Genomic DNA, 17,113 nt, shown 5'->3' on the forward strand with positions numbered 1-17,113 from the left:
ACTTACTCAGCAAGTTGTTGCTAGGTAACCACGAGTTACTCAGCAAGTTGTTGCTAGGTAACCATGACTTACTCTGCAAGTTGTTGCTAGGTTACCACGAGTTACTCAGCAAGTTGTTGCTAGGCTACCAAAGAATGCTTGAGTTAGTTAGTTCCACCAACCTTGCTTTCTCCTCTGCCTACATCTCCCAGAATGCTGTGCGGTTCTGGATTGGAGTTCAGTGAATATTCTATCAGATATTGATCAAGTTTCTGTTGCAGTATATATTATTGATCTGTTGTCTAACCAGACAACTAAGATGATGTGTAATATTTGCTTTCTATCTTACTGAGGAGGAAGTGGGACAACTGGACATGCTTTCTGTCTGGACAAAGATTATCCCTGCCAGGGTGGAGCTGATCTCTCACTTTAGTATCTTATATGAGTGATTTTCACAGTTAGCATGAATAAAACAGCATTTATTTGTGCTTACATTCTCTGAAATGTTAGGAGAATGTAAACCCTCCCCTTAACTCTGAGATTTCCTAAAGCAGATTTCCCTGCCGCTACACCCCTTACTTAAATAAATGGGTCATTAAAAGGCTTCTGCAGCACTTCATAGCACACTGACGATGCAGCAACCATTAATATCAGGTGTGCTGAAGCAGAGACTCGTCTAAAACACTGAGCACCAGAGTTGGGGACTAAAGACTGCCAACATTTACTAATTTTACGCAACTTGTATGTATATTACATAACATATATGTATAGATGGGCATTTATTGTAATGTTTATCTTTTTACTTTGATAAATATCTTGTAATAAGAAGTTTGATTAAATGTTGTGATAAAGTCCAGTTAATGATGATTAAAATCCCCCAAAACCGTCCGTATTGTTTTTTTTTGTTTTTGTTAATAAAGCTTCAACAAATACCAATAACATTAATATTACTAAATGAAGTTTAGTGATACAAATCACACTTTTTTATCTGACTGGTGTCCTAAAGAAGCGAATTACAAATGGGAATATTTTTCAAGAGCAATATTATTTGTGTTAAGAAGAAGTTATAAATAATCCATTTTGTCACTTTTTTTCTTTATCACAATAAAACCACAAAATATTGTAATAAAACTTTAAGTCTATATCAGTCACCCCTATAGAGGCTGAAAGCTGAAAATGATTGTTTTAAGATACCAAGGTATTAGTGGAAAAGTTTAAGAGGAAATGTAGAACATGACGTGTTGTATTTTTTTTTTTTTTATGTCAAGTAAAGATCTTCATATTGGCGTATTGATGAGATGTGCTAAGGAAATGACCTTATGCTGCATTTTTTCTGGGTTTCTTTTGGTTCTGCAGCAGATTTGGTCCGACTGGCTCCACAGAAAACCGGCTGACTCTTAATCTCACCATCTTATTCGCACACACACTGATAACCAACCATTTATTTAATCACACACTGATGAGCTCATCAAGGTCACTGTGGGGTTCGGTCTCCAGCCTAAGGACTTTTTCACAAATTGTTCTTGGATCCAGCTGAAATCCTGCTGTTTGGAGGATAATCCTCAGCGTTTTTCTGTCTATCTTATTAGATTTTAACTTCTTTTTTTTTTTATATCTTTTGATTTTACCCTCAGATGGAGTCTTGGACCTCTCCACAAAGAAGAACAACAGCAGAGGAAGCCCGACAACTTTACAAGGCTTCACTCTTGCAGCTGGGGACAAAGGGTAAGATTGGCCAGAAACTTAAAATGTTTTTCAAAAAAACCACCAGTTTACATAGCTGTAACATAAATTAACTGAAAAGTTTTTTAAATTAATGCTTTACTTTTCAAGTTGAGTGTTTCGTTACTGTTTTTGGCCCATTTCACTTTGCCGCCCATCTTTTCTAACTCATCTGGGAAAGAACAGCAACAAAATGCTGATGTTTGTTCTGGTCTTTATTAGCAAATAAATGACTACAGGACCATAGATATTCAGTCAAACTGAGGAATAATTCAAATATTTAAAATATTTAACACAACTTGACAGATCCAAACATGACCCAAGTTTATCTTCCTGCAACATGCAGTTAGCATAATTGTCTTTTCTGTCCTGCCATCACAAACGTAGCTGTGTGAACTTCCCTCTGCTTGTCGTTGTTTATATCTGGGAATTTGGTGCATGCGCACAACTGGAGGGCAAAAAGACTCTTTACATGTAGTCCATGGAACGATTTAGTTGGCTAAATGAAGCCTGGAGATGTAGGCACTATTAATTAATGCAGTGTGTCACAGCAAAGGGCAAAATAACACAGAAAACCCTTTGAAGAAAAATTCAACACCACTACTTTCTCGCTCTTTGTGTCGGCTGCGCTTCACACAGACTTGTTGCCATAGCAACTGACAACAATGCCACAACTATATGTTTCAGGGTTCGGCACCAAAAAACACTAAAACATTTCCCACACAAAGAGCAGAACATTCAGTCCGTTACGGTTTTATGTTTCCAGGCTTGATGTTTATTTTACAATTATTATAAGTGATCAATTATTAATAAGTGATCGCTGTGGTAGATTAGCTACCGCTGCTGTCAGCTAAGCTAATCTATAGTGGTTGATTAGTTTATTTAAACACCTGCTCTACTCATGATCTGTCAGAGTTGGTGTTTACGTCGCCTTTTATTTTATAACTCAACCAAAACACCAAATTCCACATCATGTCTACATTTTAAGTTTGTCAAAGTCAAGCTAGCACAACTAAACTACTTCCTTCTTCCTCGCTATTTTTTTTCTTAAAACTTTTTCCTGACCTTGTTATCTAGTTGCCGTGGTGTTAGAAATTAGTGGTAAAAGCACTGCGTCCATTTTTCTTTCTATATATCAGGTGTACAAATAAGATTTAGTGCTTTGACAACTTAACAGCTAAAGCTAGTCCTCGTTAGCGAGCAGCTTTTTGCCCTCCTGCAGGGAGACGGGAGCAGGATCTGGCGCTACAACGGGTCCACACCCTACTGGGACTTTACCTGGAACTGTGTTCCTGAGGTTAGCGTTTAGCTTTTCAGCTGCAGTGCTGCAAAATATTTCACCACCTGGGATTTTGGGACAGATATTTTCTTACTTGGTTTTTTTCATCAGTAAGACAAACAAAACAAGTTTGGCTAATGTTTTTGATGTTTTACATCCTTTACCTGCATTAAATTAAAGTTTTCCATAAGAGTGGAAATATTAGGATAGTCGATATTGTCCTGTCATCATTATCTATATTCTATTTTAAATAGAGAGTTAAGTTATTTTTGGCCACCTCAGGATCTGTGTCAACACACAAAGCAGAGTCAGACAGTGGCGGTGTGGATGAGAAAGTTAATCAATCATCATTAGACTACACAAAATGAAAGATCAAATAGCCAGCTGACCTGGGATGAGTTGTCGGCTCTTCGGACAGCAACCACGGCTCCGGGTGCTGGAGACGGATCGTTGTTCTGGTTTATCACCGAAGCCAGTGTTGGTGTTTGGCCCGAGGTGATGATGTCATACTTGAATCAGATTCAGATCTGTATCCATTTGTCAAGCTGCCGTCAGGCGTCTTGTTTCTCTCCAACAAACTCTGTGATTTCACAGCCTGAGAGTCGCTGACGATCGATCAGCGGCGGCTTTAATGTTGTCAGGATCTGAACCTGTCGGATGGCGGCGATAAAGTCCTACTTTGAGCTAAAATGTTCTGATCTTTTCTCCTTTTGATAAAGGTGACCCACTATGCTTCTTTGAACAGGTTAGGATGGGTTTGTGGGAAATTCAAAACATGTTCATCACATTTTTGGCACTATATCATTCTTGGATAATCAGTTCTGCCTATTTTCAGTTGTTTTAGGGCCTCTTGTCACTTTAAATGCAAATAAGCTCCTACTGGCCACTCTCCAATAGCCAGCTTTTACACTCGCACATAAAAACTACTGAAAGATGTGCAGTTATACAGCCGTACGTCTTTGAAAAGCATAAGTAAAGCCCCCTGCACAACCAACAAGAATGCAGCAAGTAGTTCCTAAACGACAAGGCAACAACAAAACGCTTCTTTTCCAGAAGCCATACAGCAGTAAAACCAGCTGAACAAACCTCCTGGAGCTCTGCTTTGGTTGCTAGGTAACAGCCTGGACTTTGCTGGGGTTGCTTGGTAACGGGCAGTGCCTGCTGATTTTCGACGTTGCATTCCAGAGGTTTTTGAAGCGGCTCATTTTCCAGACACCAAAAGCTATTAACTTATTGCCAAAAGCTAGCTGGGTGTTTTTTTTTGTTTTTTTTTTGCTTTAAGAGCTTGGACTGTTTTTAGAAACAGAAACCCAAATAAAAGTAGAAAAACGTTTTTAAAAGCGTTTTTAAAAAGGACTTTAAAAGCAGGGCTTTTAAAGCGGGGCTTTTAAAGCCGAGTACTAAGAACACAGGAATTCATCTCGGCATCAACAGTTTAACGTTTCTACCTTTCCTTCTGATATCATAGCGCCAAGTTAATTTGCTGCTGATCAGTGCAGAAGTGATGTTTAGGTAGCAACAGCAGATGTATTTATGCAGAGGTAATTACAATTCAGAGCCCACCCACACCTAACCCTCGTCCCACAGTCGGAGTTCAACAGCTGTACGGATTGACAAATCACGCCTTTCTCTTTTCCGAAAAGCAATCAGTGCCTCTGCCTTTATTGACGATTTCCTGCGTTGCTTCCCGTTAATTTATTGATGCACACGCTCTGCCTTAAAGCCATGCTGGAGACACGCTGGCCGCCATACTCGCTTTTCTGCATCAAGAGGGAATAAACAATCGACACTAATTGCAGCTGCCATTTTCAGAAATACTTTTGATCTTTAGGTCAAATATGGATCAGGAAAAGGGTCGATTGCGAGCGCGTATGCAGGCGCAGGAAAGCTCGCTCATATGGTGTCGGCAGGCCTCCTTTGATCCAGAAGTAAATACTTAAACAGGTTCTGGACTAAGATTTCATCTTGACCTTTAAATTAACGAGGGTCCCAGACAGTTACTTCGGTACGTAGGCAGTTCTGTCAAGAGAGCGGCACCAGACAAAAAAAGGAGTGTTGGTAACCGGACTGTCATTGATTAATGAACCAGAGAAATCAGTGCACCAGATTTAAACAGATGCTGTCGTCTACCAGGTGTTTTTGAAGAAGTTTTCATTTTTGTTTGGTTTATTAAGTGTTTTATAATGGAGGTCTGTGTGCATCCAGCAGCAGGTCCAGTATGGATGAAAAATACTTATTTTATCTTAAATCAACAGTCAGCGAGAGAATAACAGCTTATCAAACATGCATGTAATTAATTAATTACTAAACTTGCTTTTCACCAATTTATAATCTGATAAATCTTACTGGATTACATCAACCTGTCCAGCGACTGCAGGTTTTAAATTAGCTTTATTTATTTATTTATTTTTAGTTTTTTTAATCTAATCTGTCTTTGTTTAAATAAACAGCATAAATAGTAAACAGCTGGTCCAGATGGGGATCAGAACCCAAACAAACAGCAATAGGTGGCAACGGAAAGACTTAATAAATCAGCAATAAAATTTAATGTTGCATTAGAGCTGAAACGATTAATTGTAACTAACTCAGTAATCGATTAAATGTTAAACTAAAGTATACGGACTCTGAAAGAGGAGCATACTTAGAGCAGTGATTAAGCCAGAATTGCACAAAATACAGAGGTTTTGCTTTTATGATTTTGAAAATACGTCTTTGACTGTAAATATGTTCAACCCAAAACTTGAGTGGCAGTTTTAAATTCGCCCACTTAAAATTCTGTAAAAAATAATCTCCTATTAAACACATTTATCTGTCCAATTATTCATTGGTAATCCAAAAAATAATCAACAGATCAGCTCTACACTTTACTGATAAGTAAAGCAGAAAAGGCTGAGCTTTTTTGGATGTAAGTATTTTTTCTGCTTCAGATTCATCCTCTGCTAGAAATAATCAAATATTCTCCAAAGGAATGTGTTGTTATTGCATCATGGGCAATAACATGTTTGTTTATAAAAAAAACTTTAATTAAAAACTTGTAGATTGTGGCAATTTTCTTATATGATTAATCGATTAATTGTCAGAATAATTGATAGATTAATAGATAACTAAAATAGTAGTCAGTTGCTAGATTAAATTACATTTCAGTATTTTTACAACTATTTGTCTCTTTAATTCATGGACATCAGTGATTAAAATAAATTGAAATGCTATAATTTAGGTGCAGCTGTACCTAAAGGTGGAGCAGACGGGTTGTGACCCAAAGCCGTGTGTAAACCCGTGAGAAGTTCTTGTACCGTAAAGCCGAGGCCTGAACCCGGCCCCTCAGAGACGCCGAGGCCCAGAGCTCTTCCTCCCAGTGAGGAACGATCGGATCATGTAATATTAACCAGAGCAGGAAGCAGAACCTGTCGGATCGACCCGACCCGACCCGACCCGCTGCAGCTCCTCTACCAGAGACACGGCGCGGCACTGCCGCTTAATCTGACCTTTCATTAATCTGACAAAACTATTTTAAACATTACGATGGAAATCTAATGTTTGGTTAACACTGCAGTTCACCTGGGAATTATAAATGTTATAAATGATAGAGGCAAAACATTTAAAGGGACAGGATTTTAATTTGGTAGTTATTTTACCTTCTGGCGTCTCCATTTAGTGTGAATCACATTAGGAGACAGAAGCAACTGTTATTTTAGTTTATTATTAACCTGAAGACTGATGTGTTTCCATCCACAAACTCATTCACATGTGATTTCAATTGTTTCTGATTTAATGGAAACATTAAAATTGCTAAATTTGCGGAATGACGACAAGGTTTTGTGCACATATTCAATGAAAATGCAGCTTTAACCCTGAGGTTAGGACTGAGGCAACGGAAACAAGTGATATGGCTGTGGGGTCGGCTGGACGCCATCTTCAAACACAAGGGTTAAGAAAGCAGAAGTCTGGTCCTCCAGGAACAGCTAATCTCCAATTTGCTAAAGTATGGAGCGTTCACACCAAACGCGATTTCAGCTGCGTTTACATTCAAAGTCTATGTGGAGGCGCGTGGAGGCGCGTGGAGGCGCGTCGAGGATCGTTGAGCGTCTAGCGCGGCGAGATGTGATCCGTTTGGAGCGTTGGAAGCATCCAACGCATCCAACAGAAACCCGTCTGATACACGAAACGCTTGGCACAGAGCAAAACGTCAGGCTCTGCATTCAAAGCTCACACACGTCAAACTTGAAGCGCTTTTGGTGTGAATGCACCATTAGACTCCAAATAATGTTCTGAGACCTGATTATAACAGAAGGTTAAAGGTGAAGAAGCCCTGAAATATTCTGTTAAAACTGAGCCTGTAAACCAATGATTACCGTCTGATTCACCACCGGTTGTCTGGCTGAACGAGGCTCCAAAAGGCTGCTATTAACCCCGTATTGTTTTGGACCAGACGGCCCACAGCGATGAGCCGAGTTAAAGCTCCTGCTGCGGACGCCCAGCTCCGCGCAGCAGGCGCTGCTGACATTGTGCTTCTGTATAATACGTCTCCAGTAGAGAGGTCCCTGAAGTCCCATCCCTCCGTCCATGCTCCTTCCTGTGATTATGAACCTATGGGAGTACTTTTAAAGAGCTTTTCAGCTGTTGCTATAGTTACTTAGCAGACGGAGCAGCGACTGCTATAGGTCCAGTAAAGGCACTTGACATCTGAACGGGTTTCAGACATATGCAAATCCGAAGTGCAGGATGCTTGCAGATCAGTGAGTTTTCTAGTAATGGTATAAGAATATGAATGCAGTCGCACGCTGCAAAAATTCACCGTTCAAAAACGGAGGAAGAAGTACAAAAACAGGGTATAAATGTCTAAAAATAAGAACAATGATCTGCCAACAGAATAAGAAAATTTGGCTTGTCAAGATTTTCCCAAACAAGTAAAAATTTAACCAAAATGAGCCAACAAATATCTTGAAATAAGACCTTTTTACTTGTACAAATGACAAATATGAACTTATTTTAAGAAAAATATTCTGAAGTTAAGAAAATATTACTTGACATAAAATTTCTTGAAACCAGCAGACATGTAGTAAATCCATAACAGGGCAATTTATTAACTTGGAGATAAAGTATACAATCTGTATTTCATCACTAATTGAACATCATAAAGTACAAATAAAATGACAGTAATACAATAAATAAACAATTATTATCTCTTCCTATCTATAAGTACTGCAGCATTTTACTCAGGTTCTTTAATGCAGAACATTTAATAATCTGCTTGGTGTTTAAATAAAGGTAAAAGTATTAGCAACAGTAGCTGCAGTAGGAATGATAATAGATATTTTATTTGATAAACAACATGAAATGTGGTGCAAGTGGTTGAATAAAAATTTGCAGAATGTGTTGATTTTTTTTCTTTTTTTCTTAATCTGATTAATTGATTTACTGTCATAATAATCAATAGAGCAACAAATTGCTGCACTAATGTTACAAAAATAAAGAAAATCAAGACAAAATCTATTATGGGCGGCGATATGGTCTTTGACATTTATCGCAATTATGTGATAACGATAAAAGTTAGGTTAATACAAAACTATATTATTTATTTAACTGTATTTTTGTAGCTACATGAAACGGCATTTATAGCAGCACAAACAGAAATATTGTTACTGAAAAACATTTCCACTCTTACTTAAAACAAAAAAGTGGGAAACTATTTAATCATATTTTCTAATTCAGTGATAAATCACAGTGGTGAAAATAGCAAAAATAATGTCTGATGTTACTGTTGCTTTTTATTTTCGTATCGAGAAAACGATGTTTATTAACTAGCAGCAGCAGCTGAGGGAAACGGTGGAGGAGGTGGATCTCTTCACAGATTATCTGTTTCATATAAAAACACGATCTAGCAAACATTGAAAACACACATTTGTACCGTAGGTCTGAGAAGCCTCGCCATGTTCTGAAATGTTCTTGTTCTCCATGCAGACATTTGCTGAAGGCGGAGCGTACCCTGTCAGAAGTGGAGGAAGAGGACGGCCTCCTGCAGAAGAGTCTGCAGGACGGCCTGAGGGAGAGCTACGCCAACTCCACCTCCTTCAAGCCGCCGCTGGCCCGCTCGCTGCGCATCAAGGAGGAGCTCCTCAGCCAGAAGCACCGCCTGCTGAGCCAGCCCGCCGCTCTGTCTCTGGCCAGCCTAGAGTCGGCCGGCTTGCTTAATCACGGGCAGTCCCACTCCTTACTCAGCCAAAAGGGCTCCTCTTCTCTCTGGGAAAGCAAGGCCCACCTCGAAAGCCTGATGAAGCTAAAGCAGGCCGGTGGGGCTCTAAGCGACCTCAAAGACCTGCCTACATTCCTGGAAAATCACCACAACCACCATGGAGCCTTCTCGTACAAGAGTTCCCTCCACCATCACAGCCACAATCAGGCCTCCAAGGCTCAGCACCACCACAGCGACGGGAAGCGAGAGCAGGGCCACTCGCCGCCCGTCGACCTGAAGATCCCACAGGTTCGGGGCATGGATCTGTCCTGGGACTCCCACGCCTCCGAGCTGTACGGCTACGGCGCCATGGGCGTCGGGTCGGGAGGTCACGGCGAGAACAGTCTGAGCCGGAAGCTGAGAGCCATCTTGCCCAAACAGAACCGGCGCGGCGGGAGCCTGGGGAGCCTGCTGGACGGGGCGGCGGAGTACTGGAACGCCGACATAGACAGTTCCACCTCCGGCCCGGCGTACTCCATCTCCGACGTGGAAGTGGACCCGAGCTCCAAGCAGCCGAGGAAGAAGAGGGGCCGCTACCGCCAGTACAACAGCGAGATCCTGGAGGAAGCCATAGCCGTGGTGATGAGCGGGAAGATGAGCGTGTCCAAGGCGCAGAACATGTACGGCATCCCGCACAGCACCCTGGAGTACAAGGTGAAGGAGCGCATGGGAACCCTGAAGAACCCCCCAAAGAAGAAGCTGAAGCTGATGATGAAGATGGAGGCGGGAGGCCAGGATTTCCCGGCGGAGCCAGAGAACGCAGCCGCCACGACCCCGCGAGACGACGGGCTGGCGCTAGCCGCTGCCGAGCTGAAGGAAAACGCAAAGGAGAAGGCGGACGACGATTCCAAACCAATCGACTAACCAACCCACACGCTAAACCTCACACGACGTTCGTTCGTCACTTCAAACATGGATGGGGCTTTCTTTGTGCCAATTTGCTTTGCAGTATCTGGGTGAGCACAAACGGAGGGACGGAAGGAGGAGGATTCCTAAAAAACTGCAGAGAAACATCTAATCGGACACTTTTTACCCGCCCGCCAGGCGCCGAGCGAGCATTTGTTTATAAGCTTTTATATCCAAAGCTTAACAAATGCAACGAAGAACAACAGTTAAGTAAAAGACAATTAATGAAAATTCTTTAAGCATGCTGATAATCCCCAGCCCCAAAAACCCCGACCTCTCCTTTTACTGAACTCTACACACGGATCTGTTGCTGCTTACAAACGGAGTTTGGGCTTTGGATGAATTCTATCTACTCTGGGGAAAACAAATGAATGTTCAAAATTTACAAACACAATCCGACCAATTGGGCCCGTTGCCACTCCCCTCTCTCAGAGAATTTTCTGAAATTGGTAAGTGAACTGTTTCTTACGTTTGAAGCCGACTGTAGGGTTGAATCATCCCATCGTTTCCTCACACGGGTTCGGAATCAAACCCATCCTCCTCTTGCCAGGTAGCCATGATGCTTTAACTGCAAAACTCTTTTCTTTCCTCCTTAAGAATATAATCTCTGTGCAGACGAAAGCAAGATTAACCCGTCCTCTTGTGAGCAAGAGAAGACACACAGTCATTCAGGGATGCATGTTTGTGAGTTTCGTGGACACTACTGACTTCTGTAATCAACTCCTTTTCTTCTCTTTTCTTTTCGTTTGGTTTGCTTTCTTTTGCACTACACTTTGGGTCTGGCGCTCACAGACCACGTTACCTCGGCATTGTTGCCCATGCATCATGCACTTATTATGGTCTGTCTCTGAAGCCCAGTCGCAACCTTGCAACGGGTCAGAGGTGCACATCGCCTTCGAATGCTGATTCATATTCAGAAGCGGGACGCTCTGAATTCACCCTCGTCTTTTCTTATTTTCTTTTTTCCCCGTTTTGGTTTTGTTCTCACGCCAAGGGACAACTTGAAGGGTACTCTGATTATGGATCAGCCGTTTTTAGGGCGGGATGCTACCTCATGGACCTCCTTCAGTCTGCTGATCCTGGAAAAGGCGGAGCCACCTTCAGGTTGCCCTCCAAAAAAAACAAAAAAAAACAAACGGTGACCAAAGTGAGCTCGACACCCTCATGTAACGGCTTCTGGACGGCGGCGGCGGCGGCCTTTTGGGATCAGAATGTGAAACTGTGCTGCTATCCAGTTCATCGTCTCGACTCCTGCGAAGGCTTTTAGCGGGCCCAGGCTGAATCATTTGAACTTAGCCAATAACATCTTACTGCTGATGTGTTTTTCTTTTTCTTTTCTAATCAGTCTAAGCAAAAGCAGCTTAGTTGAGAAGTTTTAAGACAAATTCCTCCCCCGCTCAAACGTCAAAGACAGTTTAAAAGGCAGTTATGTATGAAACGATGTGCATTTATGGAGGGGTGGGCTCGTTTTGGGGTAATATGCAGTGGGCGGGGTTAGCTGTTAGGTGGGGAGAGGCAGATTTTAATATATTTTAAGTTATTGTGACCGATTATGTAAAAGCCAATCCATGATTCTGGGTGTTTTTGTTTTCTCCGCTCATTTTTAACTCAGGGTAACTGAGACGGAAGACGTGGGTTACCAATACGGTGATTTCTTGTTGGACCTATAGTAACAGAGAGGAGGACAAGACGAGCCTCTCGCTAATACTTTCCTTTCGATTACGATGGCGGTGCCATTACAGAACAGACCTGCTACTGAAACACAGGAGGAGATCAGGAAACGCTGAACGATGGGTTTGTGATTTGAACGTATTGAACTAAAATAGCACTTTTTATCCAAGTGAGAGTAAAACAAGTTTGAGGTTATGCATGTAGTGTAGCTCTTCTTCACGGCAGACGGAGCAGAGGGGGACGAAAAAGCTTTAGTGTGTGACGACTTTCCGAAAGTTGCAGCCCGAACCCAAACGACTCTTTGTCTTTCTTTGTGCTGCGGTTGAGGAGGAGAAAAAGACCTGGAACAAGTTTGTTTTTGTGTCGCGTCTCGTTGTTTCCCCTCCTCTGGTTGAAATGTTGCTCTTTGCTCTCGACACTGCCTGCTGTTCACCCAGTCCGAGACTCTGACTCTCCTCAGATGATTCACTCCTTTTGGAAATGTTTGTTGTTATTTATTTGATTTTTAAAATGGCATGCACCGTTGCTTTTCTCTTTCTTTTTTTCTTTTTTTTAGCTGAGTTTTTGCGTTAAACGTTATTGTTGTTATTTGATCACAATCTAACAGAAATTGGCCTGATCTACAATCTTGGACCCCCTAATGCTGTGGTTATTGGATTTCCACAGTGGGATTTGTCGTTAAAAAAGTGAAGCAAAGATCCGTGGGGTCGTCCTGCATAAAATGCATCCAACACTTAGCAATGCGAAGCGTTGAAAGTGTCTAAAACGCGATCAAAGGTTCGTTTTTAAAGAAAAACAAAATTAGTGTTGGACTCCTTCCTTTGGTTAAAAAATAAAACTGCTTGCCACTTTCATGTAATGCATGTAAAGCGTAAAAAAAGATGTGAAGAATCATCATAATTGGCATTAAATGCAGACAAATTCAACCAGCACTTAGAGCGAATTCCCCTCAGAGGGGCAAAAAGTGTCAACGATTTACACAAAAATATTCTCTTTTCAGGCGTTTACGGTTATTTTTGTGCTTTATTCTGTCGTTCCTGCTGAGGTGTATGCCATTTCAGGTATATATTTATTTTCTGAATTTTTTATTTTTTTTGAGTGTTTATGGTTAACATGTCCACCTGTCCAAGAAACAAAAAACCCTCTTTCAAATGAGGCTCAGCGCATAATATTTAACAAAAGAGACCTTGCGTTCTTACTTTCATTCAAAGTAGTGGAAACCTCATTTTTTAACCGACTGTTGTGATTTTTTTTATTTGATTTTTGGTTTCATCTGCAGTGGAAACACTCCAACCGTAGCCTTGGTACTGTAACTGTCTCAGGTTCTGCCCACAGCTTTGGGCCGCCATATTAGTCAGTCAGCAAACGGCACAACCTGAACTACCTTCACTTTGTTTAACGGACGGGCGACACATTAAACACGTGGCAGGAAACCAAACGTGCCTTCAAAGCCGCTTCACCTTCGGGAGGTTTCTCACCGCGTCAGAAAACGAGGAACAAAACTGATTTCCTGGCTTTAAACTCATCCACAGTAACACTGTCCAACTACACAGTGTTCTTTATAAAATGCTCTTTAATCTGTTTTAATAACTGACTAAAGACGCAGGAAGAAAATCAAAAAATCCCTGTTTCGAAGTCACAACACTCTTCGGTGTGGATGCTTTTACTGAGGGAAGGAGAGTTAAATAAGTCGATAAGGTGTTTAAAACGAAGCAGTAAGGCTACAGGAAGCTTCTTATAAAGGATTTCTGCTGTAGATTTTCTCTGAGGCACAGAAAGAAAACCTCACAGCCTCAGGCTTTTATACGGAAAAACATTTTTTAACTGATTTCAGTCAGAGTTGCATTTGCAACTTACTGAAAAATTATGATTAATAAAACTATTTTATTTATTTTTCTTTATAGTTCTTAAAGAGAAATTAGAATGCACTAAAATTGGTTATGTTAAATTGATGCTGTTAAAATTGGTGCACAGCAAAAAATTTAATCTTACCAAGAATTTTTGCTGTTTTTTCTGGTGCAAATCCAAGTTTCAGCTAGAGATAGAAGCTTATTTTAAGTCAGTAATACCTTAATATGTATTACTGTGTTTTCTTTCAATTTTAATTCTGTAACAAAACATTTTCCCTAAAATATAAATGGAATAATCTGCCAGTGCAGCTAATGTTTTTTACAGATATTAAGGAATTATTGACTTAAAACAAGATTAGCATTGAGCATTGAGCATTTGCACTGGAAAACAAATTTTGCTGGACGATAAATTGTCCCAGTAGTTATTGCGATAAACGATAATATTGTTATTTTGAGACTATTTTCAAATAATGTGAAGACAGTGACATAATAATGCAAAAATATATGATAAAAGATCAATAAACTTTAAATTCTAATGAAGATTTAACACCAGAACTGGGCGACATTTTAAATATCTAAACAAAACTACAAATAAAATGAATTGTGATGTCTCTGAAGCTATCCTTCAAAATAAGAGTGCCAGTTGAGACCAAAACAATAACGATGAGGATTTTTGTCATCCAGTTTTTGGTAGAAAGAAATAAAAAGACAAACAATAAATAATGCAAATTAAATTGATTTATTGCTTATTTTGTACTGTAAGCCAGATGGAAGATGCGTGGTAATATTTAATGTTTTTGCTGTAAAGTTTCCGATCGTTCCTTCCAGTCTCATCTAAACAGACCCAGGAACCAGAACCTCTCCTGTGTTTTCCCTTCCCGTTTCGGGTCGGTCCCCAGGCGGCTGCCTCCCGCAGGGTGAAACGTTTTGGGCTCTCTCTCCTGTTTGATCTGTGGCCTGTCTGTGAGCTGAACGCTGTACCTCAGCCTCCTCCTCCTGGTGCCTCGTACTGAATCCTCCGCCTGCGCGCTGCGGCGATAACCGATACTCTGGGAAATACGGCGTCCTCCACTGTTTCTTTTCAGTGCTCTTCTTTTCTTTTGTCTGTTTTCTGCCCTCCTCTCATGAAGGGAGGAGGGAGATGCTTCAAATGTCTGACTGACCAATATGTGCCGCCCCAACACAAAGCTCGCTCTCTTTTTGTTTTTATTTTTAATATGCTGTTAATTTGGTTTCACTGTGGAGGCAGGACCCACCCTGATCCGACAGAGAATAGAGAAGCGTGTTCTTTATTGGTCGTTAGATGTAACTTTAGTGCAGGTTGAAACCTGACAGGACATATTTTTTGCACTTTTTATTGTCCCACAGCTGAAGAGACCCAGAGGGGACATTTGGGGGACAGGTGGACACGTTAATCTTCCGTTATCAGATTTCCTTTCCAAACCGTGACACAGATTTGATGTACGTCAGAATGTGTTTTCTGACTTTTTATTTATTTCTCTCATCCTTTCGTGTCTTTTTTTTTTTTTTTTTCCTGAATCAAAGACTTTAAAAGCACGAGAAAAGAAAAGAACAATGTTAAGCAGCAACTACTGTAACCTCACTACGTAGGCCCCCCGTTCTGTCCCAGGACGGCGCACAACGAGGCGGCCTACTCTGAAAGAAAAACACTTTTACGTGACGTGTGTATGACTGCTATGCTCCTCTCTGCAGAGAGGCTTCCTCTGTTTTTGCTCGTCATTTATACCTCAGGTCTGGCCACTTAAAAGCAGCTGATTGTATATTAGAAACACACACACACTAAAAGAGAATCAGGACTTTTAGTACGGCTTGTTTCCAGATTTTTAGGGCCTAACACACACAGAGCGGATTTTAGATAAGTGTTTTTTCTCGACGTGATTGTTCGTACTCTTCTTACTCCTCGTGGCATGTGATTTTTGCTTTGTTTTCCTACAAACAAACAAAGATAAATTCCTTCAAATGCCAGAAGCCAGGTTTTATGAATATAATGCTGTGTTCTCTTTAGCACATACAGCCGTGGGAGAGCAGAACACACACACACACACGATGCACCTAGAGCGACACACACTCTCCCTCCTCATCAGGTAACCACATTTTGTGTGGGCGGGTTTTATGTATAATTATGAAGCTGAGGCTGCCGTGTCTCTGGAAGCAGGTGGGTGTGTTTTGTCCACTGAACATCATCACTGCTGCTGGCTGCTTCTCATCACTGCAAGCTTTCCCTCTGTGAAATCCTCACTTCCTGTCCGCTTTCTCCTTTCCTAATGACACTTCTTTCTCTTCTCTGCTTTTCGCCGAGCTTTAACCTGCCTATCCAGACGTAAGAAAAGCAGCGTGTGAAGTTTTTTTTTTCCTCGCCTTCCTGTCACAAACGATTCCTAATCATTATGAGCAGAAGTGACATCGCACCAGCTACTCTAAGTTAGTAGAACTGGAATTTTTCTAAATTTATATGAAGACAAACGAATTAGTTTAAACAGCTCCTGTACTTAACAGAAACAGCAGCTGTTCTGCATAATGCAGATCGTCACACTGCAAAAACACAAAGTCTTACCAAGCATTTTTACTCTGCTTTTTAATGCAAATATCTTAAAACACTTGAAATAAAACAAAACTGACTTTCCAGCAAGATATAGAAACTTGTTTTAAATCAATAATGAAAAAATGCTAGTTCTAATGGCAGATTAATTCACTTATAATAGGATATTTTTCCATATTATGAGTGAAATAATCTGCCAAGTAATTTTTCCTTAATATTAAGGAATTATTTACTTAAATTTCTATGTCTTGTTGAAAAGTTACTTGAAAGTTAGTTTTGTCTTATTTCAAGTTTACCAAGAGATTTGCACTAGAAAGTAGAGTAAAAATACTTGGTAAGTTTTTATGTTAACTCTGTCAAAACATCTAAACTTGGCATGTAAAACTGAAAAAGTTCCTCATTTTTAATTATTCTTATTATGAGCAGAGACAGTGTTACACCAGCTGTTTTAAATTAGTAAAACTGAAGTTTTTCTACAGTCATTATAAACTTCTCTTAGCACGTTTTGCTAATGATTAGCACAGTTAGCGCTACTAGCATAACAGAAACAGGCAGCAGTTTAATCTACAGAATGTAGGTCTTTACACTGCAAAAACACAAAATCTTACCAAGTATTTTTGTCTTGTTTCTATTGCAAATATCTTAGTACACTATAAGGCAAAGCTAACTTACAGATAACAAGTTATAGGAGCTTGTTTTAAGTCAATAATTCCTTAATATTGATAAAAAGTTCTAGTTTAATGTTGTATTCCCCTTAAAACAAGACATTTTTCCTGTATTATAAGTTAAATAAGTGACGTTTTGCCCCAGTTTCTTGAATGTCAGAGAGAAAGTAGCTGCAGGAGGAAAGAAATTGTTTTCGTTCTGGCATAAAATGTTAGTCATTTGTGGAGGCTCAAAATTTGTTTTACAGA

The 17,113-nt window shown here is 40.5% G+C and overlaps 1 protein-coding gene across 2 annotated transcripts in view; it reads left to right on the forward strand.

Annotated features, from left to right (window-relative positions):
• Positions 1-11,435, forward strand: part of lcor (ligand dependent nuclear receptor corepressor) — a 104,536-nt gene extending 93,101 nt beyond the window's left edge. For both annotated transcript variants that reach the window (XM_008418327.2, XM_017307632.1), the window contains exons 6-7: positions 1,614-1,704; positions 8,942-11,435. In XM_008418327.2, the coding sequence (XP_008416549.1) occupies positions 1,614-1,704; positions 8,942-10,076 (1,226 nt within the window). In that variant the 3' untranslated portion in view covers positions 10,077-11,435. The remainder of the gene's footprint in view (positions 1-1,613; positions 1,705-8,941) is intronic.
• Positions 11,436-17,113: the final 5,678 nt, after the last annotated feature.

Source organism: Poecilia reticulata, linkage group LG1 (genome assembly GCF_000633615.1).
Source record: "Poecilia reticulata strain Guanapo linkage group LG1, Guppy_female_1.0+MT, whole genome shotgun sequence".
In the NCBI taxonomy this organism is placed as follows: Eukaryota; Metazoa; Chordata; class Actinopteri; order Cyprinodontiformes; family Poeciliidae; genus Poecilia; species Poecilia reticulata.